The 22,380-nt window shown below is 56.4% G+C and overlaps 2 protein-coding genes across 2 annotated transcripts; one reads left to right on the top strand and one right to left on the bottom strand.

The window, feature by feature from the left end:
• Positions 1-1,725: 1,725 nt before the first annotated feature.
• On the bottom strand, positions 1,726-7,424 carry LURAP1 (leucine rich adaptor protein 1). Its single transcript, XM_056497947.1, has 2 exons — positions 7,170-7,424; positions 1,726-4,313 (listed from the first exon to the last, which is right to left on the bottom strand). Exons 1-2 carry the CDS (start codon positions 7,368-7,370, stop codon positions 3,642-3,644), a joined length of 873 nt encoding a protein of 290 aa, XP_056353922.1. The 5' UTR covers positions 7,371-7,424; the 3' UTR covers positions 1,726-3,641.
• Positions 7,425-7,550: 126 nt separating this feature from the next.
• On the top strand, positions 7,551-22,179 carry POMGNT1 (protein O-linked mannose N-acetylglucosaminyltransferase 1 (beta 1,2-)). Its single transcript, XM_056497163.1, has 22 exons — positions 7,551-7,671; positions 8,461-8,655; positions 10,643-10,751; positions 11,141-11,256; positions 11,493-11,558; positions 11,976-12,089; positions 12,718-12,835; positions 13,123-13,221; positions 13,696-13,823; positions 14,412-14,482; positions 14,757-14,832; positions 16,237-16,320; positions 16,451-16,492; positions 16,649-16,707; positions 17,227-17,299; positions 17,603-17,731; positions 18,004-18,129; positions 18,278-18,342; positions 18,691-18,735; positions 18,914-19,049; positions 19,336-19,445; positions 19,725-22,179. Exons 2-22 carry the CDS (start codon positions 8,545-8,547, stop codon positions 19,825-19,827), a joined length of 1,980 nt encoding a protein of 659 aa, XP_056353138.1. The 5' UTR covers positions 7,551-7,671; positions 8,461-8,544; the 3' UTR covers positions 19,828-22,179.
• Positions 22,180-22,380: the final 201 nt, after the last annotated feature.

The raw sequence follows: 22,380 nt of genomic DNA, 5'->3' as shown, positions 1-22,380 counted from the left end.
GTGTGGGAGCTGCGCAGGGAACAGTACAAGGGTCAACAGGGAGCATCAAGCTCCTGATAAGAGGAGGGTGGAGGGCTGTGGTCCAGCCCCACAGGCTGTGCTAGCACCCACACACCCCTGGGTCACCCCACAGTGATGCTCCCCATGCCAGCGAGCCCACGGGCTGCTGTGGGGCCACGGAGTTTGGCCACCTCCCTTCCAGCCATGGGGACCATGCTCTTTTTCCCCTGAGAAAAGGATATTTTCATGCTTCCTCCCCACAGGAACCAGCAGAAATCACTTAAATGGCTGCATTGCTCTGGGGACAGTCCCTTTTGGAGCTGAGCCGCACGCAGGGAAGGGAAAGCCCAGGGGACATTTTAATAACAAGCAAGGAGAGCTATTGAAGTGTTTTACTGCCTCGTTAAGGCAGTCTAATCTCTGTGTATATCTGGAAGAAAAAAATTGGCTTGCTGGTGTTTTTATTGTAACAGAGGTGGGTGTTTTCTGGCACGGCTGGGATCCTGCCTGCTTTATCTGCTTGTTTTCTTACCTGATACCAGGACTGAACAGCCCAAGAGCAGCTCAAGGGCAGCAGCAGGCAGGGTCAGGGCCAGGCAGACCAGGAGGGAGCTTGTGGATCCGTGTTGTGGGCTGTTTCCCACCCACAGGTGCTCTGCACCCACCTTTCAGCCAGACACAGGTCCCTGGGGTGTTTCCCCAGGGGGGGTTTGGGACCTTGGCTCTGCTCGTGCCTGGGCAAAGCCCACAGGTGTGTGATCCCTCATCCAGGCAGCCCAGAGACAGAGCAGGGAGACAACCACCCCTCCAGCTCCAAGGGCTGGCATTTGGGGGATACACAGATTTTGGGACTAGGGGCACCTTGGGCTGATGCAAGCCAGGCTGAAGAGTCCATGCCCAGGGAAGCCCCAGCAAAAGTTCTTCTGCAGCAATACAGGCTTACCCAACTGCTGAGGTCTAGATCTGTAAGAGGAATAGGTCAGGCATTTTATTTCTAAGTTTTTCTTCATGATTCTGTTTTTTACCCCAGCCCTGCAGAAACTGGGGAAATCCTGCTGAGTCCTGCTGGCTCCAGCATGCAATTCCCCATTTTCAAAAGCTCTGGTGTCAAAGCTGTGAGCCGGAAGGGATGCTGGGGCTGGGATGGCAGGGCTGGATAAGCTGATTGCATTTGCTTTGGAAAAGCTGATGTTTGCACGAGCACCAGCTCTAGTGGTTTTAAAGGGATCCACCCAGGAGCAAATCCCAACAGCCTGATATCAGAGCTGTGCTGCTCCCACCCCAGCTGGGCTGGAGAAGTCTCTGCTCTACACCCTGATCCACACTGCACCTCCTGAGTAGAGGAGTCAAAGCTGCCACTGCAGAACACAGGAAGCAGACTCCAGCACAGCTAACAGGGCTGGCAAACAGCTAAAATTATCTTCCTTGGAAATATGGGGCAGGAAGGGTAAAGGTGCTGTTTGACACATAGTCCAGCCGAGATCAAAACAGTCACACTTGCTCCCAGCAGATGTGCCCTGGTACCCAGCTGCTTCAAGAAAAGTGACTTTCATCACTGATGTGAGAAGGGACAGATGCCCAGACACTTGGGCTGTGCCTGTTTCAGGGCTGGGGCTCAACCTGCCCTTCTGCAGGGCTGCCAGAGGCTCCAGGGCATTCCATCATAGAACTTCTCCCCTTTCCCTAGAAACACCAGTGAGCTCAGCAAAGCACCAACAGCGTGGCCTGGGAGAAACACAAACATTTATTAAGCCAGCTATTTTTTGTTGAGAATGATTTTAACAGTGCCAAAGGACTTACCCTGTCTCCCCCAGGGACCCTCAGCTGATTCATTGCATGCAGGGGTAGCAGGAAAGCAGGGGACAGCCAGCCTTGGGGACAGGGTGGCTCAGTGTCAGCAGCACAGCTACACAGGAAGCCACAAGCTACTCGCAGGCAATGGCAAGCCAAGCACAGCTGCTCCAGGGCAGGCAGATGGATGCTTGTTGCATAGGGCAACCCACTCTCAGTTTGCTGGGATTCACCCAAGTCTTCAGCAGGTACCATCTCTGAGATTTGGGTATTGTCCTGCTCTCCACATCCATCCAGGGAAGTCCGAGGACCTGCAGGGGAAGGGAGGGTGCTTGGGGCTCTCAGAACAGAGGGTAGTTTCCACTGAAGGTGCTGCTTCACAGACACCAAGCCAAAGCTGTTGGTCACCTAACCACAGCCAGCTCACATCTCACATCTGGAAAGTCACAGCCAGTCACCTCCCTCTCTCTTAGCTTCCCACTGACATCATGAGACAATGTCCTCCCTCCTACCATCCCAGCACAGACAGATCCCAGCTGTGACCCACGCAGGCAAGGGAACAACAGCACAATGGTGAGAGCAAAGCTGTCACAGCACTCGGCTGGGGACAGATATACCCGTGGGTTCTGAAGTCAGGACACTCCAGGCTTATCCACAGATGTGGAAGAGCTTGTCTCCTTAAACCACGATGCTCAGGTCCTTTCCTGCATCATCTGGTGAAGGCAGAAGGTCCTGCCCAAGCTCTCACACAGCTCCAGCTGCAAGCCATGCTTTACAAGCCAGCAAGGGGCGTGCTGGAAGGCGTGGTGGGGACAGCAAAAGGCACGGGCAGAAGCCAAGGCTAAAAAGACAGAGAAGTCTCCAGGGCAGAGTCACTGCAAATCCACTCCAAGGGAGCAGCCTCATGTTTCTGGTTGCTGGTAGGAGGCACAGACCTGGCCCCACTCCTCACACAGCCAGAGAAACCCAGCCTTCACCACCTCACACCATGTCAGGGGAGAGCAGGAGCCTCTCTCAGCCTGAGCCCTGCAGGCTCTGCCACGCTGCCCATGTGCTGCCACATCCCAGGGATTCTGCAGGACTGCTCCAAGGTGGAAGGCAGTCCAGGAACAAACTGGGAGAACTGGATTTCCACTTCTCACCCAGTGCTTTGTCGTTCTCATGTCATCACATCGGGAAGTCTGGACCACCATCCTTCCTCTGCAGGGCACAGACAGAGGCTCCCCAGCTCCACCTCAGAGTGGCTTCACACAGGCATCTAAAACAGGCAGGGCTTCACCCACAGGGAAGGGTTTTTTAGCATTCACCATGTGCTGGGGCCAAACCCCAGGTCTACTCTGCCCTGGATGGACACTGGCCTTGAAGACAATGGAAATGAGCAGATCCAACAGGGATACCCTGCTGATGGTCCTGCCCCACACTGAGCATGCTGGTGCCACCAAGCTGTGGATGCATAGCAGTGTCTCCTGTTGTCTCAGGGTAGTAATTCTGGGGAAAGGGTCCCCAGTTTTTGCACACAGGAAGCTGAGGATTAGAGGGAGAGATCCCAGGCTTCCTCACTACCACCAAGGACAACAGAGGGGTGTCCAGCCACTTGCAAGCAACACCCTAGAGCAAAGGATTAAATCTAACAGGACCCACCTCACCCCTCGTCTCCCAGAAATGTGCAGGGCAGGCACCCAGTCCCTTATGGCTGCATCACCAAATGCTGTTGGGGCCATCAGAGAAACAGTGCAACAGCACCAAGCCAGCCTGGCCCCCCTCTCCAGCCACCTCAACTCTCCCAAGCACAGACAAGTGAAGCAGAGTGGGCAGCTGGGAGAGCTGGACTGGGAAGGTGAAGCCATGGGCTATAAGAATGTCACGTCATCCTGTGACTGGAGCCAGCGCCAGTGGGCATCGTACTCCAGGTGCAGTTTGCTGTTGAGTTTGCAGTTCTCAAGGTCAGCCTCAGCTTTCCAAGCCTTCCCATCTGGATTTCCCTGCCCTAGCCTCTCCCTGGCCCCTGGTGATGATGTGGTGTCTCTGCCTGGTTCCAGAGAGGGGGACTGCTGGCCCAAATACCCATTGGCCACCTGGGGCTCCTGGGGCAATCCAGGTGGGGACAGGTCCACGTGGGGCCACTCGTGCTCCTCTTTGTCCTTCTCTTGATTTGCGATGCCCCTCTCGGGGTCGATCCTGACCCAGTCCTGCTCTGCCCTGGCCAGGGCTCTGCCCGCTGTGGAGGCAGCAGCAGTTTCAGCAGCGTTGTGGGAGTACTCATCCATGTCGTCAGCCAAGGTGTCCAGGTAGCTGCCGACGGAGATGCTGTCCAGCCTGTCGTTGGGGTCCTGCAGGCTGTCCCAGCTGCCCCGCCGCGACGCCTCCTGGCTCTCCACCAGGCTGTACTGGCTGCTGGCCAGGCTGCTGCAGCGGCTGGTCAGCGTGCTGCGCTCCTCCAGCAGCCACTTCACCGCCTCGATGCCCTCGTTCACCACCACCAGCTGCTGCAGGATCTTCACGTCCACCGCTCGCAGGTAAGCCTGGGGGGGAGAGAGAGAGAGCACAGGGGGTTCAGGGGCTCCTGTCCCAGCCCAGCCCTGCAGAGCTGTCACTGTGGTGGCCACAGGTCTCCTAAGCTGCTTGATGAAGAGCATGGTGTGGGGGAACACCCCACAGGGAAAAACCCCAACCAACAACTAACTTATGGTTGCCACCAGCCACCAACCCCCTCAGGGGAATAAACCCAGGGCACTTGTGTTGCTGTCTTCTATGGGAACAAGGAGTAAGCAAGGAACTGGAGGTATTGGATGCAGATGATCCCAGAGCATCCTCCAAGACCTGGGAGGCTGCTAGCAGGGCAGGAGGAGGCATTGCTCAGTGTGTCTGGCTGGTCCACACTTCTTCAGGCAGGTCCCTTCATGCCTCCACTTCTCACCTTCTAGGGTACAAACCAAGCCTGGTGACAATGTCATGTGGCAGAATTTGGAGACCCAAATCACTCCCAAAACAGGAGGACAAGGAGGACAGGCACTGCTGATCATACCACTCACTGACTCCTGCCCCTCTGAGCCTGGGGAAGCTCTTTGCAAACCTCAGTTTCTGCAGAAACATCTGTTTTCCTAATGGAAAGCCCCGTGTGCCAAGACATTCCTGTCTGTATGATACTGGCCGCCAAAAGCCACTGGATTTCCCCTACACAGGACGCAAATATTTTGCCAGGAAAGGAAATAAGGCAACGATGGGGGGAAAGGGAGAAAACCCACTGCAGGGCACATACAGGCAGCCTGAGAGCTGCAGATGCCCATGGACTCCTTCACAAACACATCCTGTGCCCAGCATCAGCAAGCTGTGACAGAAATCCAGGCACTCCCCAGGGATCGTTTTCAAGCGCAGCGCCCGATCCTCAGCATCCGGTGCCCTGGAGTCACTTGCCCGCCCACGGTGACCCCACAGCCTCCTGAGAGCCCTGTCTCCGCTCCCACAGCCAGCACAGCCATAGAAGCATCCGAGGAAGGAGCCTGGGAAAACTCCAGCCAGGATTTCAGCACATGACACTTCTCACTCCAGACGACAGAAAAAAAAAAGGGTCAAAGATTTGTAAAGACCCAACATCAGCCCCCCCACCCCCTCCTCATGCTCCTCAAGCTGGATTTAAACAAAAAAAATAGCAGGGATGTGCCCAGATTGGGGCAGGAGCCAGCTTCCAAGTGCAGAAATTTCCTTTCTAGGCAAGTTATTTAAAAACTGCCTACAATGGACTTTTCTGCACGCACTGCTAAAGCATCTGGCCTTGGCAGGGAGACGATGGAGGAGGAGGGCTGGAAACCCCTAGTGGGGGTTCCCCATTTTTCTCTGCCTCGTGCAGAACTGCAGCTGTCAGAGATGCCAGGGGAGCCAACCCAAAAGCAAAGGGTGGGATAACACTCCTCACTTTCCATACTGGAGTTAGCCATCAATTTGCTGCTAGTTCATGCCAGCCTGACCATTGCACTCTAAGAAACCCCTCTCCTTTCTCTGTGGGAGGAGACCCAGCACAGACTGCTCTCTGTACTCCCCCGGATGCACTGAAGTTCACTGCACGACCTCGCACCAAGGACAGCCGTGCAGGGAACTGTCACACTCCTCCTCATGCTCTCCACAGGCAGATTCAGCTCTGCTCCCCTCCCCAGCATGCAAGAAACCTCAGGCGCCTTCTCCTTTCAAGATATCTAGCCCTAGGGATAAATCTTCCTCCTCAGATCAGGAGGCGAGAGTGGGAATTTGCTAATTTCTCCTCCCACCGCCCACTCCCAGGCCAGCTTATCCTCTGAGCATTGGGCTTGCTGGTTTCCTGCTGCTCGGGGCGGGGGGGTGGAATTCTGGTCCCTGTTCATGGGGATGGGGAGATGAGGGGAGCCCCGTGCTGGGTTCTGGCACCTGGGCTCCAATCCCAAGCTGCTGATCTGGGTGTGAGGCGTCCCCGTCTCCTCACTGGCCAGCCAGAAGAGCCAGGGCAGGGCAAGGAAATGCCTTTCCGAGCCAGGATGAATAATGCCCGGGCCAAGCCAGGCCTGGCTGGCCATAGGCTGAGGCTGCTCGCACCTGGGCAGGGCAATCACCGCACTGCCCCAGAGACCTTTCTCCTCCGGTCAGGGTGCAGCCTGCAAGCCGCTGCGGAGGGAGGATGAAAGCAGAGGGAGGATGAAAGCTCTCGCACCGATGGGAATATTCAATCAGCCCAAGCGGAGGGCTCAGGATGGGTGGTGCTCCAGCCCCTCGAGGGCACGCGGGGATGCGGGCGGATTTAGCCCGTTTCCCTATGGAAACAACGCTCATTCCCACCCGCCCGGCATGTTCGTGCGTGGGAGTCCCTTCCCCCAGATGCACTTGAACCCATTGCCCAACCTCGCCACGTTTCCCGGAGGCGCAGGCATCGCCGGCATTTGCTCCCTCCACGAAAGAGGGAGGCGAGTTAGCTCCATCGGCACTCCCGGGAAAGGCTGCACCGCAGCACAGCCCTGTGCGAGCCACCCGAGCAGCCCCGCACGAACCGAGCCCCGGGAGAGCTCCAGCGATGCCCTGTCACCCTGGGGGGCACACCCGGGGGAGGGAAGATCCACCACCGTGCCCTTGGCGAAGGTCCCTGCCCTAAATTCTGACACCGGACACCGCGATCCCCGGCGGCGCCGGGGTGCGAGGGGTGCGGACGGAGGTGGCCGAGGGGGTGGACGTGCGTGGGAAGGGTATGAGCCGGGGCTGTTAACCCGCACACGGAGGGGCCAGGGGGGCTCTCCAAAAGGCAGGCACAGCGCGGGCACTGTCCGGGACGGTCACCGGGGGAGGCTGCGCCAGTGGCTGCGGTGACCGCGGGATGGGACGGGCAGTTACCGGGGGGCGGCCGGCACCGCGGCACTCACCAGCTCGAGGCGGAGCGTCCGCAGGCGTTCGGCGAGCGGCGGGTGGGCACCGCGGGCCGGTGCGGGTGTGGCGGGCGGCGCCGGCGGCGCGGGGGCGGTGTCGGCCCGCAGCCCCCGCAGCAGCACGGCGGGCGGGCGCCGTCCCACCTTGCCCGCCAGGTCCCGCAGGTCGGCGGGCAGCGCCTCCCCGCCGCCCTCCATGCGGGTGGGGCAGCGGCGGCCGCGCTGTCACCGCGGCGCGCGCTCGGCCCCGCCCCCGCGCTCGGCCCCGCCCCCGGGCCCGCCCCCGCCGCCACCTGCCCGCGCACCAGCGAGGTCCGCCGGGGCGCGCGGAGCGGCGCGGGGCGGGGCCGGGGGCGGGGCCGGCGCTGGCCACGCCCCGCGGTGTCGCTGCGGCGCCGGAAGCGGCGCGGAGGGTGCGCGGGGCGGCGGCGGCACCGCCGAGCCGGGACCGGCCCAGCCCAGCCCAGCCCTGCCCGGCCCGGCCCCGCCTCAGCGTCCCGTGAGTAGCGCGGCCCGCACACGCCTTCCGCCCCTCCCCGGGCTCCCCAAGCGCCTGGGTCCCCCTCTCCCCGCCGCCGCTCGTTGCCGCCCTCAGACACCCGGCTCTCCCTGGGTGCCCTTCGCCACCTCCGCCCCTCGAGTGCCTCTGGGCCCCTCAGCGCTCCTCTCCCCGCCCTGCCTGGCCTTGCTGGGCACGCTGTGCTGCAGGCGGGTCCCTGGCTCTGCCGGGGCTCCACATCCCGCCCAGGCCCAGCGGTTCGCTCCCCGCAGGGCGCCGGGCCTCCCGCTGGCACGGCTCCTTGTCCGGGGCTGCTGGAAGCTCCAGCAGGACGCTGGCCCGGTGCTGCTCCCCGTGTCCGCGCTGGCTGCACCCCGATAGCGGGGATGGGGCTGTTTGTGCGGAGGGTGTCTCTCCACCAGGGACCCCGCGGCCAATGATGGCCTGTTCCATAACAAGTGGTCCAGGATCTATCGTGTGCCTGTGACTTTGGGCTGTTTCTCTTTCCTAGAGCGTGGGAGTGGGCCCGTGGCACTGCAGCAGCCTCGCTGAGGGTTGGCGTGGAGCAGAGGCTGTCAGTGCCCATGAGTTCAGGGCCTTCCCCTCACCCTGCAGCAAAGCCTGGGCTCCCGCATTGCTCCCAGCAGGAGTTCTGGCAGGCAGGGAGGCTCCAAAGCGCTTTTGCTCATAGCACATCAGTCCTGTCCACAGCCACTGCTTGTGCTGGGCTCTCTCTTTACTGGAGAGAGGGTTTGAAGGCACCTCTGTCACCCTCACCCCTCCCGGCAGGGAGCCCCGATGGACATGAGAGGAGAGCAGCACACATCCTGACCCCTGCCCCGCACGGCTGCCCCCGAGCCAGCCCCCGGGACGATGGAGGAGTGGAAGCCCAGCCCCGCTGTGAAGCCCCACAAGAAGCGCAGCTGGTACCTCGCCTGGAAGTACAAGCTGATGAACCAGCGCGCGCTGCGGAAGCTGTGTCAGGTGAGCCACCCACAGCCCTGCACTAGATTAGGAGGGATAATCTACAGGATTTACAAGTTTGTGGAGCAGCTGCATAGGTGGATGTGCGTCTGCTGGCAGTCTGGGTGACCTGACATGCTGAGGAGGCATAACTTGTTCCCCAAGCAGCTGCCTCCAAATGCCTGTATGTGGAAGGGTCTGCCGTGTGGAGCAGCTCCTCTCAGCTGCCAGCAGACCTGTTGAGCGGCTATAGGAGGAGATACAGTTGTCCAGGTGGCCTTGGGAAGTTTTCAGTTGAACTGATTGCTCCCATCCTGGCTCTGGACCCATGCTGTGTGCTGCACGGTTCAGCCTTTAGCTGTTTGATTTGCAAACCAAGCCTGGTATAAGGCACAACAGGTGGACAGAGAAAATAGGGCTTGGTAACAGGATCTCATGACCCAGAGGCAGCTGGTGTCTGGGAGAGCCTCAGGCTTGTTTGCTTGTTCTGTAAAACAGCTAATCCTTGGTGGAGACGGTGTCCTGGAGGGTGTCTGGGCCTGTAAGGATTGGAAGGTTTGGCCACATGGCAGCAAAACCCAGAAAAGGGGCCTTTCCTCAGAGGAACTTGTGAGATCTGGCAGTTGGTGCTGTGGTGGGGAGTAGGGAAGGATTTTGTGTGTGCCTGGGAGGACAAAGTCTCATGTGGACTCCCTGGACAAGAAGACTGCTCAGTCTGTGTCTGATAGGGTGTTCAAGGCTTGGGAATGGGTCTGATTATTCAGGCAGGCATTGTTCACCATGCTGGGGCAACGGGCTAGAGCTGCACACATCCCTCTACTTTGTGGCACTGCTTAAAGCACAGATGAAAATTTGGCTTCAGACTAGACCAGAGCTGCAGGTATGGAATAGCCAGGTCTACAGCAGCCAAGCATTCATCAGTTAGCTGTGACTAAGCCAGCTCTGCTAGACCTGGCTGCTGGTATTGCTTAATTCTTATTCCTTATTGCCTTATTTGCTCTGGTCACCAGGGCTGTTCCCTCATGTCCCCAGTGCTGATCAGGGCAGAAGGTCTGGGCAGGTTGGTGAGGTGGCCTTGCTGCCTCTCCATGAGCCCACGGCTTTGCTCGTGCTTAATTAAAATCTTTCTGTGCTCAGATCCCAAAAGGTGCTCATAGTCCTGAGTCAACAGCAAATTAGCAAGCCAAAATGCCATAGTGACATTTATACCATCGTGTTATCTTATTGCTGGTTTTCCATTTTCCTCAGTTACTCCTTGAACCTGCTTGGCAGAGATAGCAGCACCAGAGAGCTTTGAGGCAGTAGCTGGACAGATAGGGCAAGAATCTTTTTAGTGCCTCTCACCAAGGGCAGGTCAGTGTGTCATCCCAGCCCCATTAATGACCTCAGAGAATCAAGGGTCTGTTCCACAGCCCCTGGACCTTCCCAAGCCCTCTCTGTCAGCATCCTCAAGGGTTGCAGTTGAAGTTTGCTGCAGACAGTAAGGCTGCAGGCTGGTCTCTGCAGTTTCCTGAAATCAGACCTCAGCTTCTTCCCTTTGTTTGATTCAGCTGCACCGCATCTCCTCTCCTCTGAATACCCTGAGTGCATCCTCTGGTTCCAGAGGGACAGATGAGAGTGGTGATGCTGCAGCAGAGGCAGAAGTTAAGGTTACCTTGGGAGCTGTAGCTCTGAATTACCAAACTCTTTGCCTGCAGGGACCCTCAACCTTGATGCAATTATTTAGCAGGAATCTGCTCCCAGATGTGGAAGCAGGGATACATTGGAAGTAGGCTAATTCTCACATATCAAAGAGTCAGTGCTCTCCAGCTTATGAATGCATTCCATCATGAAACTCAGTCACCTGTATTTCTTTCTTTTTGCTTTCCTCAGAAAAAATCAGGGGAAATGTCAGATGCTTGTGATCCCATGCAGGATCTCCTTGGGGTGCCCTGCAGCCCACGCCAAGGCAGGCTGGTTTTGGGATTGTTGCTTACAAATTTCTAACACAAAACATCCTGCATTGCAGACAGGTGCTGTCCTCTTCCTGCTTGTGACCGTGATTGTGAACATCAAGCTGATCTTGGACACCAGGAGAGCTGCTTATGAGGAGGAAGAGGAGTCTGCACAGGACTATGGTGAGGGACAGCATCCTGTTGTGCTTTGAAAGCAAGGAAACTGGAAGGTTTCTTTAGGTCAGGGCTAACTTGGGACCAGCTACATCACGAAAAACAGGTCTGTGCATGTGGGTTTAACAAAAATTAGAAAATGCTGCTCCCTTCCTCCTCTGTCTATTGAAGGCTTTAGCACATTTGGCTGCAGAGGTCTCTGTGGGGTCAGCCAAGGCCAGATCTGCTGTCATTTGGTATCTCCCCTTACCTGCCATCCCTGTAAATTCCCACCCATGTCCCCTCGGGCCAGGGTGCCTGCTGGGCATGCCCTTCTGGAAGTTTGGCTGGGCTAGCACAGAGCAGGGACAAGCTAGAGGTGCCTTGACTGATTGAAAGTGGGAATTTCTCTGCTGCAGATGACGAGATGCTGAATGCGGAGGTCCCCAGGCACCCTGTCAACAACAAGAAGGTCCTGGATGTCGAGGTGTACTCCAGCCGGTCGAAGGTCTATGTGGCCGTGGATGGGACAACGGTGAGTGACAGGTGCTGGCTGTCCTGTGAGCAGAGGGTGGGCAGGGGTGAAGCCACAAACAACAGTGGTGAGAGCACTTCAGTGGCTGGCAAGAAGTTCTGCTTCCAGGACTTCTAATCTGGCACCCATCACTGCTGTGGGCAAAGCCAAAGAGATTTGCCTCTTATTTTGGGGCTCTGCTGTGCAGAATAAGAAGAGGTCTTGGCATACAATTCTCATAATTTATCCATTTGCAGGTCCTGGAAGATGAGGCTCGGGAGCAGGGAAGAGGGATCCATGTCATCGTCTTAAATCAGGCTACGGTAAAAGATCCCTGTGTCTTTCTGACTGGGCAGTTTGTCCTTGCTGCTGAGCTGTTGGGTGCCTGAGGCCAGGGGCAGCCAGGAGGGAAGTCCCTGAGTGCTTTTTGTGTGCAGTTTGCAGAGCATGGCACAGTCACCCTAAGACTCCCTGCAGGGTTTCTTTGTGCTGCCTGCTGTCCCTGGGGAGTGGGCAGGGGAGGAGTTGTGAGAGTGGGTGATGCTTCCCATGGATCTTTGTACAGGAAGGCCTGAGGGCTGAGCTTCCCTGGGGACTAACTGGGGATTAACTCTCTGGCATACCGGAAAAGCCACTCCCTGTGCTGCTCAGGGAATGAGGCTTCCAGGACAGATTTCCATAATTCTGAGTGTCCATACCATGTAGTATTTAAGATCCATCTGACGTATGAATACCAACAGGGTCATGTGATGGCCAAGAGGGTTTTTGACACCTATTCCCCCCATGAAGATGAAGCCATGGTACTTTTCCTCAACATGGTTGCCCGTGGCCGGATCCTAATCTTCACCATTAAGGTATGTGACCCTAGTATGAAAAAAAAAAAAGTCATCTTGAGTCAGGATGTCCTGAAGCTCATCTGGGCAGTAGCCTCCTGAATGTCATTAGGCATTCCCAGGACTAAATGTCACATCCCCACGGGGCTGTGACTCCCTGTCTGGATCACCTCCCTTGTCCTCTTGCTGCAGGTACTGCTGTGCCCAGCAAAGCAGGAGAGCAAAAATCACAGAATCACAGCAATAGACAAGGGGTTATGTGGAGAATGGACATAAGGAAATAAAAGGATGTGGTGGGATCCTTCTGGCTCCCAGTTCCAGGCTTTACAGGGGCCCCGTGGACTGTGCTAGGTCTGGGCTCTGTGCAAACAGCACTGTGCTGCTTCATGTTTAGCTGTGTGAAGTGTTACTTAACACATGGCCCTGCTTGAAAACAGCTTGGTCTCAAGGAAACAGGAATTCATGACTCTGCTGACCTCCCTGTAGGTCATCATGAAGCCACCAACAGCTGTAGTGGCACAGAGACCCTGAAGGTTTCTGGCTTAACTGTTTCAAGAGTAGGAGTGGGCCCTGTACCCCTTTGGTATTGATGGGAGACTTTTCCCAGTCAGGAGCTAGACCTCAACTGCAGAGTTGTGTTTTGTTCCAGGATGAAGGCTCCTTTCACCTCAAGGAGACAGCCAAGAACGTCCTGAAAAGCCTGGGGAGCCAAGTTGCACCATTCCTGAGCTGGAGAGACATGTGGACATTTGTGGGGAAGAAAGGGGGTGAGTCTTGCACAGGCTGGGAGAGGGTTTGTGGCTCCTTTGGGAGAAACCAGGTAAGGACAATCCAGTCCATCCCCAACAGGCTCTATGAGCAGGGAACAAGTTCCAGAGAGTGGCATTCCTGGGGGTGAGGGAGGGTGTGGAGGCAGAGCATGTTCCTTCAGCAGTTTGCCAGAGGCCAATGGGAAAAGGTGCCAGCTGTCCTCCAGGCTGACAGCTCCTGGTCATGCTTGACAAAGTGGGGCTGGGCCCTTCCAGGCAGTCCTGACCCTGTGTTCCTGCTCCAGGAGAAGTGTATGGGGAGAAGCACGCCAAGTCACCTGCCCTCTCAACATGGGGAGACCCCGTTCTGCTGAAGACAGAAGTTCACTTGACATCTGTGGAAGGTAGGAAATGCAGGCTACTCTGTGGTGTCTCTGGGAGATGTTTTCCTGCTGCTTGGGTTCAAGTCAAAGGCATGGGTCTGGATTTAAGACTTTTTTGAGATGATAATAACTTTTAAAATGAGCTAGCTCCCTTTCTTCCTGCTTCCATGGCAATTCCAGGCATGGTTGTTGAGAAAGGTGAGGATGGAGAAGGAACATGGCCAATTGTCACCTCTCCAAACCAGACCTGGTCTGGTCTGTTTTCTTACTGTTGGCCTTGAGCAAGCTGCTGCTGCTCAGAGATGCCAGAGCTGGGGTTGGGCTCCGAATGGCTCCTGGGCTTGTGTCTGGCATCCAAAGTGTTACTTGTTCACTGCCAGGGACTGGCTTGCTGGCTGAGCCCAGGGAGAGCCATGTGTGTGGTATCCCAGCCTGGAGCACCCAAGGTGAGTGTGTGGGGGTGACAGGTCTGTTTTTCCTGCTTGGTGCCTCCAGATGCCGAGTGCCATTGGCCCGACACGGAGCTGAACCGGCGCCGCAGGAGGTTCTGCAGCAAAGTGGAAGGTTACGGCAGCGTCTGCAGCTGCAAAGACCCCACTCCCATCGAGTTCAACCCTGATCCCGTGAGTGCAGGGGCACAGTGCAAGACAGGCTCCAGGAGGGAGGGCTGGGCTGCCAGGTGTGTTTGGCAGCTGATGCAGAGCACTGTCCTTAGCACCGAGTGATGCAACCTGCCCCTGGGCAAGCCCTTAGCCACAGCAACGGTGAGGTGAATACCTGTGGGCAGGTCATGCTCAGGCAGGGCAATTCCTTTGCTCTGACTTGCCAGGGATAGTGACCTCATTCTAGGGATATCACTGTAAGGAGCAGAGCCTGAACATCTAGAGACAGAGCAGCTATTGTGACTTTTGGGCTGTCCTTGGCACGGTGCTGAAGGGTTCAGATGCAGGTCTCTGAGTAGATGCAGACTGGGATTTTGGAGCTGGGTCAGAGGTGAGGGAAAGAAGGGAAGCTGGCAGGGTCTCCAGTAGTGCTGAGGGCATCCTGGTTGGTTGGTGTGGCCCTGAGCCAAGAGGTAGGACTATGCAGCTCTGCAGTCTCAACAGTGGGTCCTGCCTCCTGGATCCTGCTCTTAGTGGCATAGTTTCATACCATCATTTTGGTTTGCATGGCCTCTCCCACCCCCACTCACACACTTTGTTCTCTTCCAGCTCAAAGACAATAAAGTCTTTGATGTGCCAGTAGCTGTCATTGCAGGGAACCGCCCCAACTACCTGTACAGGTAAGCACTCCCAGAGGGTACAGCTCCTCTGCTCCGTGCCACAAGACCAGGCATGGCCCAGGCCCTTCCCTTTCTGTGCTGGCAGGATCCAGCCTCCTCCTGGGGTTGCATGAGCACCAAGGGCAGACCTTGGGGGTGGGGAAGGGAAGGCATAGGTAGGTCCTGTTCCCTAACCGTGCACACTTTCCCCATCCCAAGGGATCCATCCCCCAGTGCTGAAGGGCCTGTGCCCCCTGGGGCTGTGCTGCACTCAGGCCCCTCTGTCTCTCCTCAGGATGCTGCGTTCCTTGCTGTCGGCTCAGGGCGTCAACCCACAGATGATCACAGTCTTCATTGATGGGTACTATGAGGTGAGAGCATTGCCAGAGATCCCTGTGGTTAGCTCTGTGCTCCCCCAGCCCAGTGCTGGCCCAGTCCCTGGAGGGTGGCAAGTTGAGAGCCTCATCACCTTCCTCCTGTTGTGTGTCACGCTGCTCCTCACCTGCTGCTGTACAAAGTCAGCCAAAGTTAGCCAAGCCATGGGTGTGGATAAAGCTGTCTTGGCTTTTCCCAAAGCCTTCCCCATGTCATGAGGGGTTGATGTGCAGGAATGGCACATGTTGGTCATGCTGGGCTCTCCTCATCCCCTTTTCTCACTTGATGAGCATTGTCAGCCCCTTGAGCAGGCTCTGGGTGTAACACCAGCTGTCCATCTGCTTCACGTGGAGAGATACAAACCAGTCCAGCCATGCCTGCCCAGCTCCATTCTCAATAAGAGGCAAAAAGACACAAAAATGTGTGTGTTTTCCCAAGGCTGAAAGCTTAAAGGTTCACGAAAGCTGGGGCCAGGTGGAGAAGAACTGGCCCTTTAGAGGCAAAGACCTTCCTTTCACTCAACCCTGTATAGCCCTGGAGAGTCCCACTGGAAGCCCTGTCTCTCTGGCAGTGGAATGTACTCTGGGACAGGCATGTGGGATCTGAGTAGATCTCAGGAGCTTGCTAGGCCTCATCTCTGCAGCATCCAGTGAGGTACTGCCTGCTTGTCCTGGGATGGAGACAGTTGCTCCCTTGCAGGTCTCTCCCACTACTACCACATTGTGGGGCTGGGGGAGCTGGCTTGTTTATGCAGGCTCTTGCTGCACCACATCAGAGCAGTTAAAGATAGCAGCATCCATTGCCATGGCAACTGGAGCAGCATCCCTTAGCTACGAGGGGGCAGCCTGGATGCTCGAGCTGCCATGGTGGATACCAGGGAAAGGGGGAAGGGTTGGTGCAATGGGAACTCCTTCTCTCTTTTGTGGCTAGGAGGTGGGATGCACAGTAAGGAGATGGAGAAGGCCTTGGTGGCTCCTTCTTGGGGCAGAGATATGTCAGCCCAAATTTGGATTACTTCGGACCCCTGTGCTTGGTCAGAAAGCTCTTTTCCTTGGCAACTGTGAGAGAAAATTGAGTTGATTGTGGTCTTGCCATTAAGCCACTAATAATGGTCCTGTTTTCTTTCTCCACTGTATGTGGAGGGCTGGGAATCTGGAACTTGTCACATATTATTGGATATAACTTTGGGTCTGCAAAAAGGACTAACAAAGTCATGGTGGTACTGAAGGGCTAAAGGGCCACAAGGGTTTGGCAGGTTCTGTGCTGCAGGGTTTGTATTGAGCCTCACTAGACTCCAAGAAGACAACCACATGGGTTCCTGTTGTCCTGGGGAGCTGACCCTGGCAGGGGAATGGAGAATGGCCCACACATTTGATGAGCTTTGTACTTTTCCACTGCAGGAGCCAATGGATGTCGTGGAGCTGTTTGGCCTCTCAGGAATACAGCACACTCCCATCAGCATTAAAAACGCCAGAGTTTCCCAGGTGAGAGAGCTTTACAGATCCTGGGACAGTTATTTCCAGGGACCTGGGATAGCATTTGAGGGAGGCAGACTTAGCCCCAGATCTGTGCCAGATTGATGCTAACACAGGCAATTATTGTCTTTTCTTGTAGCACTACAAAGCCAGTCTGACTGCAACCTTCAACCTGTTCCCGGTGAGTGAGACTGCTGCAGCACAGCCCTGGCATTTGTGCTCCCTGTCCCACAGGAGCTGGGATCAGTCCTCCAGGGCAAGGAACCACACAGATACAGCACACTGCTTGTGTCTGCTCTGTCCTATTCATCCTTCTGATGTTCTCCTTGCCCTACAGGATGCTAAGTTTGCTGTGGTTCTGGAGGAAGATCTTGACATTTCCGTTGACTTCTTCAGGTAAATTGGGAGTTCCTGTGCGGGATCATTTCCTGGAAGCTCTCTAGATGGTCAGGAGAGGCCAGATCCCTGCTAGCTGTGGCTCACTTATCTGAGGCTGAGCAGACCCTAGGTAAAAGCCATAACTGAGCTCTGCCTTCAGAGTCTGAGGCCACTGTCCTGGTAATTAGTGCAGGGTGATCTCAGGGTTGGGGATCTCTTCCTGGTTGGCTTTTTGATCCATTCACATGGTTGGAGCTGCCCCATAGCCAGAGGACGGGGCAATGTCTAATGAGGCTCCTGTTTCTTTGTAAGGAGAAAAGACTGATGGGCTGGAGACAATGCTGTCCTTTCCCCATGGTGAGATAGATGCAGCTTAGCTTGTTTGGGTGCTGCTCCCCTGGTCTCCCACCAGCATCAGCTATTCCAGGCCAAAAATTGGGATAAGTAGTTCCAGCAGATGTGGCTCATCTCCTGGTGGATGGTTTGCCTTGGTTTGCATGGTAGAAGGGTGTTTGACTAGGGTCACTCTTTCCTCAGCTTTCTGAGCCAGTCAATACACCTTCTGGCGGAGGATGAGAGCCTGTACTGCATCTCTGCTTGGAATGACCAGGTGGGTCAGAGAAGAATGATGGAGCAGAGCCACCTCTGCCCTGTGTGTCCATGCCAGACTGGGTTCCAGGTTCCATCTTTAAAGCAGGGTATGTGTCCCCCCTGTCTCCCTAAGTGGGTCTGTTTCCCCAGCCATGAACTCTTCAGAAGTGCCTCTGCAAATCACCCTCCTGTCCCTGCCATCTGCTTCCCAGTGGCTCTTCTCTTCTTCCCATGATGAGAAACTCAGTGGAACACGATGCCTCCCTTTTTTTGGTGGGGGACAGTGCATCCAGGGTGCTGAGCACTCCGCATAACGTTGCAGGGCTATGAGCACACAGCTGAGGACCCCTCGCTCCTGTACCGTGTGGAAACCATGCCGGGCCTGGGATGGGTGCTCCGGAAGAGCCTGTACAAGGATGAGCTGGAGCCAAAGTGGCCAACCCCTGAGAAGGTGAGTACCTTGGAAGAACCCTTTCTTCTACACCCCTAGCTCTGCCCATCAGCAATCCCTGATCTTCACCCAGTCCCTGGGTGTGCAGCTCCTGGAGGGGCTATCCCTGTGCTTATTCTGGGAGGGATGCCCAAGCAGAATGGATTTGGGACAGGCAGTGACTTGAGGAGGCACATAACCATCCACAGAGCTGGGGCCAAAGGGGCTGGACCTGTTGTGGGCACCCAGCAAGGTGCCAGAGCTGAGTGTGAGTAGCAGTTTCCCCTCCCCAGCTCTGGGACTGGGACATGTGGATGCGGATGCCTGAGCAGCGGAAGGGCCGGGAGTGCATCATCCCGGACATCTCGCGCTCCTACCACTTCGGCATCGTGGGGCTCAACATGAACGGCTACTTCCACGTGAGTGACCCCCTGCAGCCCCCAGCCCTGTCCTGGTGCTGGCCTCTGACTCAGACACCTCCCCCAGTAGCAGGGGTGCTTGAGGTCGTCTCTAGGTATTGCTGACCCAAACCTGGTTTTCCTTCCCTGCCCTCTCTCTTTCTCTCAGGAAGCCTATTTCAAGAAGCACAAGTTCAACACAGTTCCTAATGTCCAGCTTAAAAATGTGGAGAGGTGAGTGCTGGTCACAATGAGACCTTGATGAAACATTTGCTTGGTCTGACCCTTGTCTCCTTGCGCTGGAATCATCTCCCATCTGGATTGGCCATAAACTTCTGCATCAGCACACTGGCCTCTGCTGGGGAGTCGTGGCAGTGGTTTTTGCATGGTTGGGTTTGGCTACCCTGTGCTCCTGGTGGACGTGTTGAAGGGTTGTGGTTTTGCTGCCACATCTCAAGAATATGTGGCAGTACCTGTTCTCCATTTATTGGTTCCAGCTGCCTTTAGTGTTACGCTGGGGCAGTCTTAAATTTGGATCAAACTAGCTGACTCTGATCTCTGTGTTCTCTCCTCCTCCAACAGCTTGAGGAAGGATAACTATGAGACTGAAATTCATCGGCTCCTGGGGTGAGTTCCTGCTAGAAGGTGGGGAGACCGCAAGATACACTGGGTGAACCAGCCAAAACAAAAGGAGGGGTGGAAGTGGCCCTGGTGGTCCCAGCCATATCTTGCATGTCTGAAGTACACTGCAGTAGGAATAGGGAGAAGGTGGGGTCCCCTCTCACTCCTTGTTCTGTTTCCACAGTGAGGCTGAGGTCTTGGACCACAGCAAGAACCCCTGTGAGGACTCCTTCGTGCCCGACACTGAGGGCAGGGTCTACGTCATGTTCATCAGGATGGAGCAGGAAGCAGATTTCACCACCTGGACTCAACTTGCCAAGGTGAGGGCCCTGATATGGCCTGTCCTCAGCCCTGCACTGGTCTCTGCATCACTGGGAAATACCTGGCTGTTGCTCTTGGGTTTTCTATGGCACTGACACAGCTCACCAAATGGGTTCTTGCTGTCCCTGGGTGATGTTGAAGCTCTTGGTGTGGCTGGAGGGATGCAGCCCTCTCTGCTGTGTCTCAGTGAGGGCAGGGATTGTGGTTCTTCCCATGCCAGGAATGCCCATGCCTGGTGTCCATCCCCAGACTCTGATCCCTTTTCCTCCCTCCTCACCATCCTAGTGCCTCCACATCTGGGATCTGGACGTCCGTGGGAACCACAAGGGGCTGTGGCGGCTCTTCCGCAAGAAAAACCACTTCCTTGTGGTGGGGGTCCCTGCCTCCCCCTACTCGTGAGTATCAGGGACATGGAGGGCTGCGTAATGCCCCATCCTTGTGGCACTGGCCCCTGCCTGGCACACACCATCACCCACTTCTGTCCCTGCCCAGTCCTCAGGGGACACCACCTTCACTCCCTAATCAGTGTGGTGGAAGCGGGGGACAGGATAAATTCCCAGGGTTGGAGGATGTCCCAGTGGGAAGGAGATTGTACCAGGCAGTGCTGCTGGAAATTGGGGTCCTGAGGGGAACCACCAGCTGTGCCTGCTCCCATCCAGCCCCCTCACTTGCAGGTCCAAGAAGCCCCCATCGGTGACACCAATCTTCATGGAGCCCCCTGCCAAGGAGGAGGGGGCGGTGGCAGTGCCAGCGGTCGCAGCAGCAGAGCAGACGTGAGGCTGGCAGCTGGAAGCAGAGGGGACCAGGGGAGCACAGAGACCCCCACGGTGCAGAGAAACACTTGGCAGCAGCTCTCGGAGGCTGGTGACTGGATACAGACTCCTGTTTTGGGCTGCAAAAGCAGGTGCTGGGCTCCCACCAGCCCCCTGCTGTGGTCTCCCTTTTCCTTGCACAGGACAGGGTCCTTCCCTGTAGATATGCCACCCCCATCCCAGGAACTTGGTTTTTTTAACACAGACATTACTAACGCTGCTCCTTTTTCCCCCTGGCTGGGCAAGGCTGGAGGAAGGAGATCCTCAACTGGAGCCTAGAGGGGGCCTCAAAAAACACCTCTACTCTCCTTTTTGGCCCTGAAGTCCTGAGAAGGCAGCATGGTGCGAGTGCTGCAGCCTGCCAGCTGGGTGTTATTTATTAACTCTTACCTGCTGGCTTTGTGCCCCATGGCAAACACAGTGCTGAAGAGGGGATATTCCAGCATCTCTCCTGTTACCTGCATGATGGATGCACCTTGAAGACTGTGTGCTGGGCTGGACATCTTCCTGCACACTGGCTTTGCTCCATGGGCTGCAGGTACTGGTGCAGCCCAGCTCACAGAAAAGGGAATGCTGGAGAGGAGCTGGACTTGCTGCAGACATGGAGGGGACGCCCCACACCCAGCATGAGAGTGGTCAGCTCTGGGAGTTGGAGGTGGTTGTAGGTGCAAGTGGACCAGGCTGTGTGCTCTGGCTCAGACTGTCCTCACCCACCTTCTCTGTGGGGAGCAGCCCTGCCCCTGGGTCGTTGGGAGAGGGGGTGAAAGTGCCTTGCAGAGCAAGATGGGAGCAGCCAGCAGGCATCATCCCCTGGCTGCAGGGGCAGGGTGGGCCAGGGTCACCTGGAGTGAGAGATGCTGCACTGTGGTCCTTGCCTGTGGTACTGTACCCTGTCTCTCCATCTTCCCTGCCCTGGTATCCCCTGCTTTTGCTGAAGGCAGAGGGAGGTTTTTTCTCCTGAATCCCCACCCTTACTGTGGTAAGGTGCTGGCAGGGAAGCTATGAGCTGGTCTGGGATGGGCAGCCTGGCCCTCCCACTGTGGTACACCCCTCGTGCAGAGGGAGAGGGAAGGGGTTCCGTGCCTTAGGAAGGATCCCAGGGCCCCCTCCCATCCCCAGCCATTTGGTACTAATGTCCCTGCACTCCGTGGGGGGCAGTCCTTGCTCAGTACAGTTCCTCCTCTCATCCGTGCAGCAAGAGATCCATTCTCTGCCCATCCCCTGGTCTCAGGCAGGGATGCAGTGCTCTGGCTTGCCTTTGGGAGAAGGAGTTGCTGCTCAGCTCTTTCCCTGAGGTAGCAGGAGCTCTTCCCCTTCATTTTCTCACTGTGAACTGAGTGTTGGGGTCTACACTACACTAACTTATTTATTTATTGCTCCTGGGAAGGGGCAGATAGCAGGAAGCAGCATGGAGAGCTGGCAGCCCCGAGCTTGCACAGGGGCATTTATGGGAGGTTTTGTCTTGTCCCCCTGGCTCCACCCTCTGTTCCCTGCTTTCCTCCCTTGTCCAGAATAGGAATGAAAACTTGTGAGCCAGGAATCTCCTCTTGGCCAAGATGATCCCAGTGTGGATGCAGTACAGCTCTAGCATGACTGCAGGGACTCTGACCCTCACAGTCCCTTGCATGCCTGCCCCAGCAGCAAGGATGGGATGGATGCAGGAGGGGAACAAGAGCATGCAGAGTGGCACCTTTGAGGCTGCAGTACTGGTCTGGGGCTCAGCCCTGCCCTCCCCAGCCACCCCCAGTGCTGCCTTTCTGTGGGACTCTGCTCTGGCAGCCAGTGGGCAGGTGACCCCTGTGTTGGCCCTCATGGTAAGGCAGGTCTTTTACAAGGATGGAAAAGGGACTTTTTTCTGAGAAAAAGTAGCTCACTCCCCATGCCCTGCTTTGGAAGAGCTTCCAAATAGCTCTCCATTGCCCTTCCTTGGCCCCTCTCTTCCCAAGGCTCAGTTTCTCTTCCCCTTGAAACTAAATGCCTCCTCTTTCCCTTCTCTGGTAGGGCTCAGGCTTGGCTTCTTCCCTGCTCCTCTTGGGGCTGGGCAAGGTGGTACTAGGGATGGGGGATGGCTAAACATGAGTTCCCCTCTCCTCCCCTGCCACCCAGGGCTCTGTGGCTCCCTACTCTCAGTGACAGCAGGACTCCCTTCTCCACACTCCATGCCAGGGCCACAGGGTGCTGTTCTCTGTCCCTCCCTGTCCCCCCAGCAAGGCTCCAGAGTGGCAGCCATGGCAGGGCTGGGTGTGTGGCATCACCAAGGTTTGATGCTTTCTGAATTGAATTATTTTTTCAAGAGTAAACATTGCAAAGCTGTTGAGCCTTGTGTGTTTCATAGCTGGCCCTGTGCAGGGTACAGGGCTGGGGTCCCTGGCTCTGGGGTCCTGTCTGGAAAGGGCAGCCCCCTGTCCTCTGGTGTCTCGCTCTGCCCAGGGCTGCACAGGCTTGGCTGTGGGCTAATGGTGGCCCCAGGCCTGTGCCAGCAGAGGTCCTCTGTGTGGTGCCATGCAGTGCCAACAGG

This window comes from Oenanthe melanoleuca, chromosome 8 (assembly GCF_029582105.1).
Source record: "Oenanthe melanoleuca isolate GR-GAL-2019-014 chromosome 8, OMel1.0, whole genome shotgun sequence".
Lineage (NCBI taxonomy): Eukaryota > Metazoa > Chordata > Aves > Passeriformes > Muscicapidae > Oenanthe > Oenanthe melanoleuca.
Note: the sequence above shows the minus strand (reverse complement) of the source record. Positions and strands in the feature narration are given on the sequence as shown.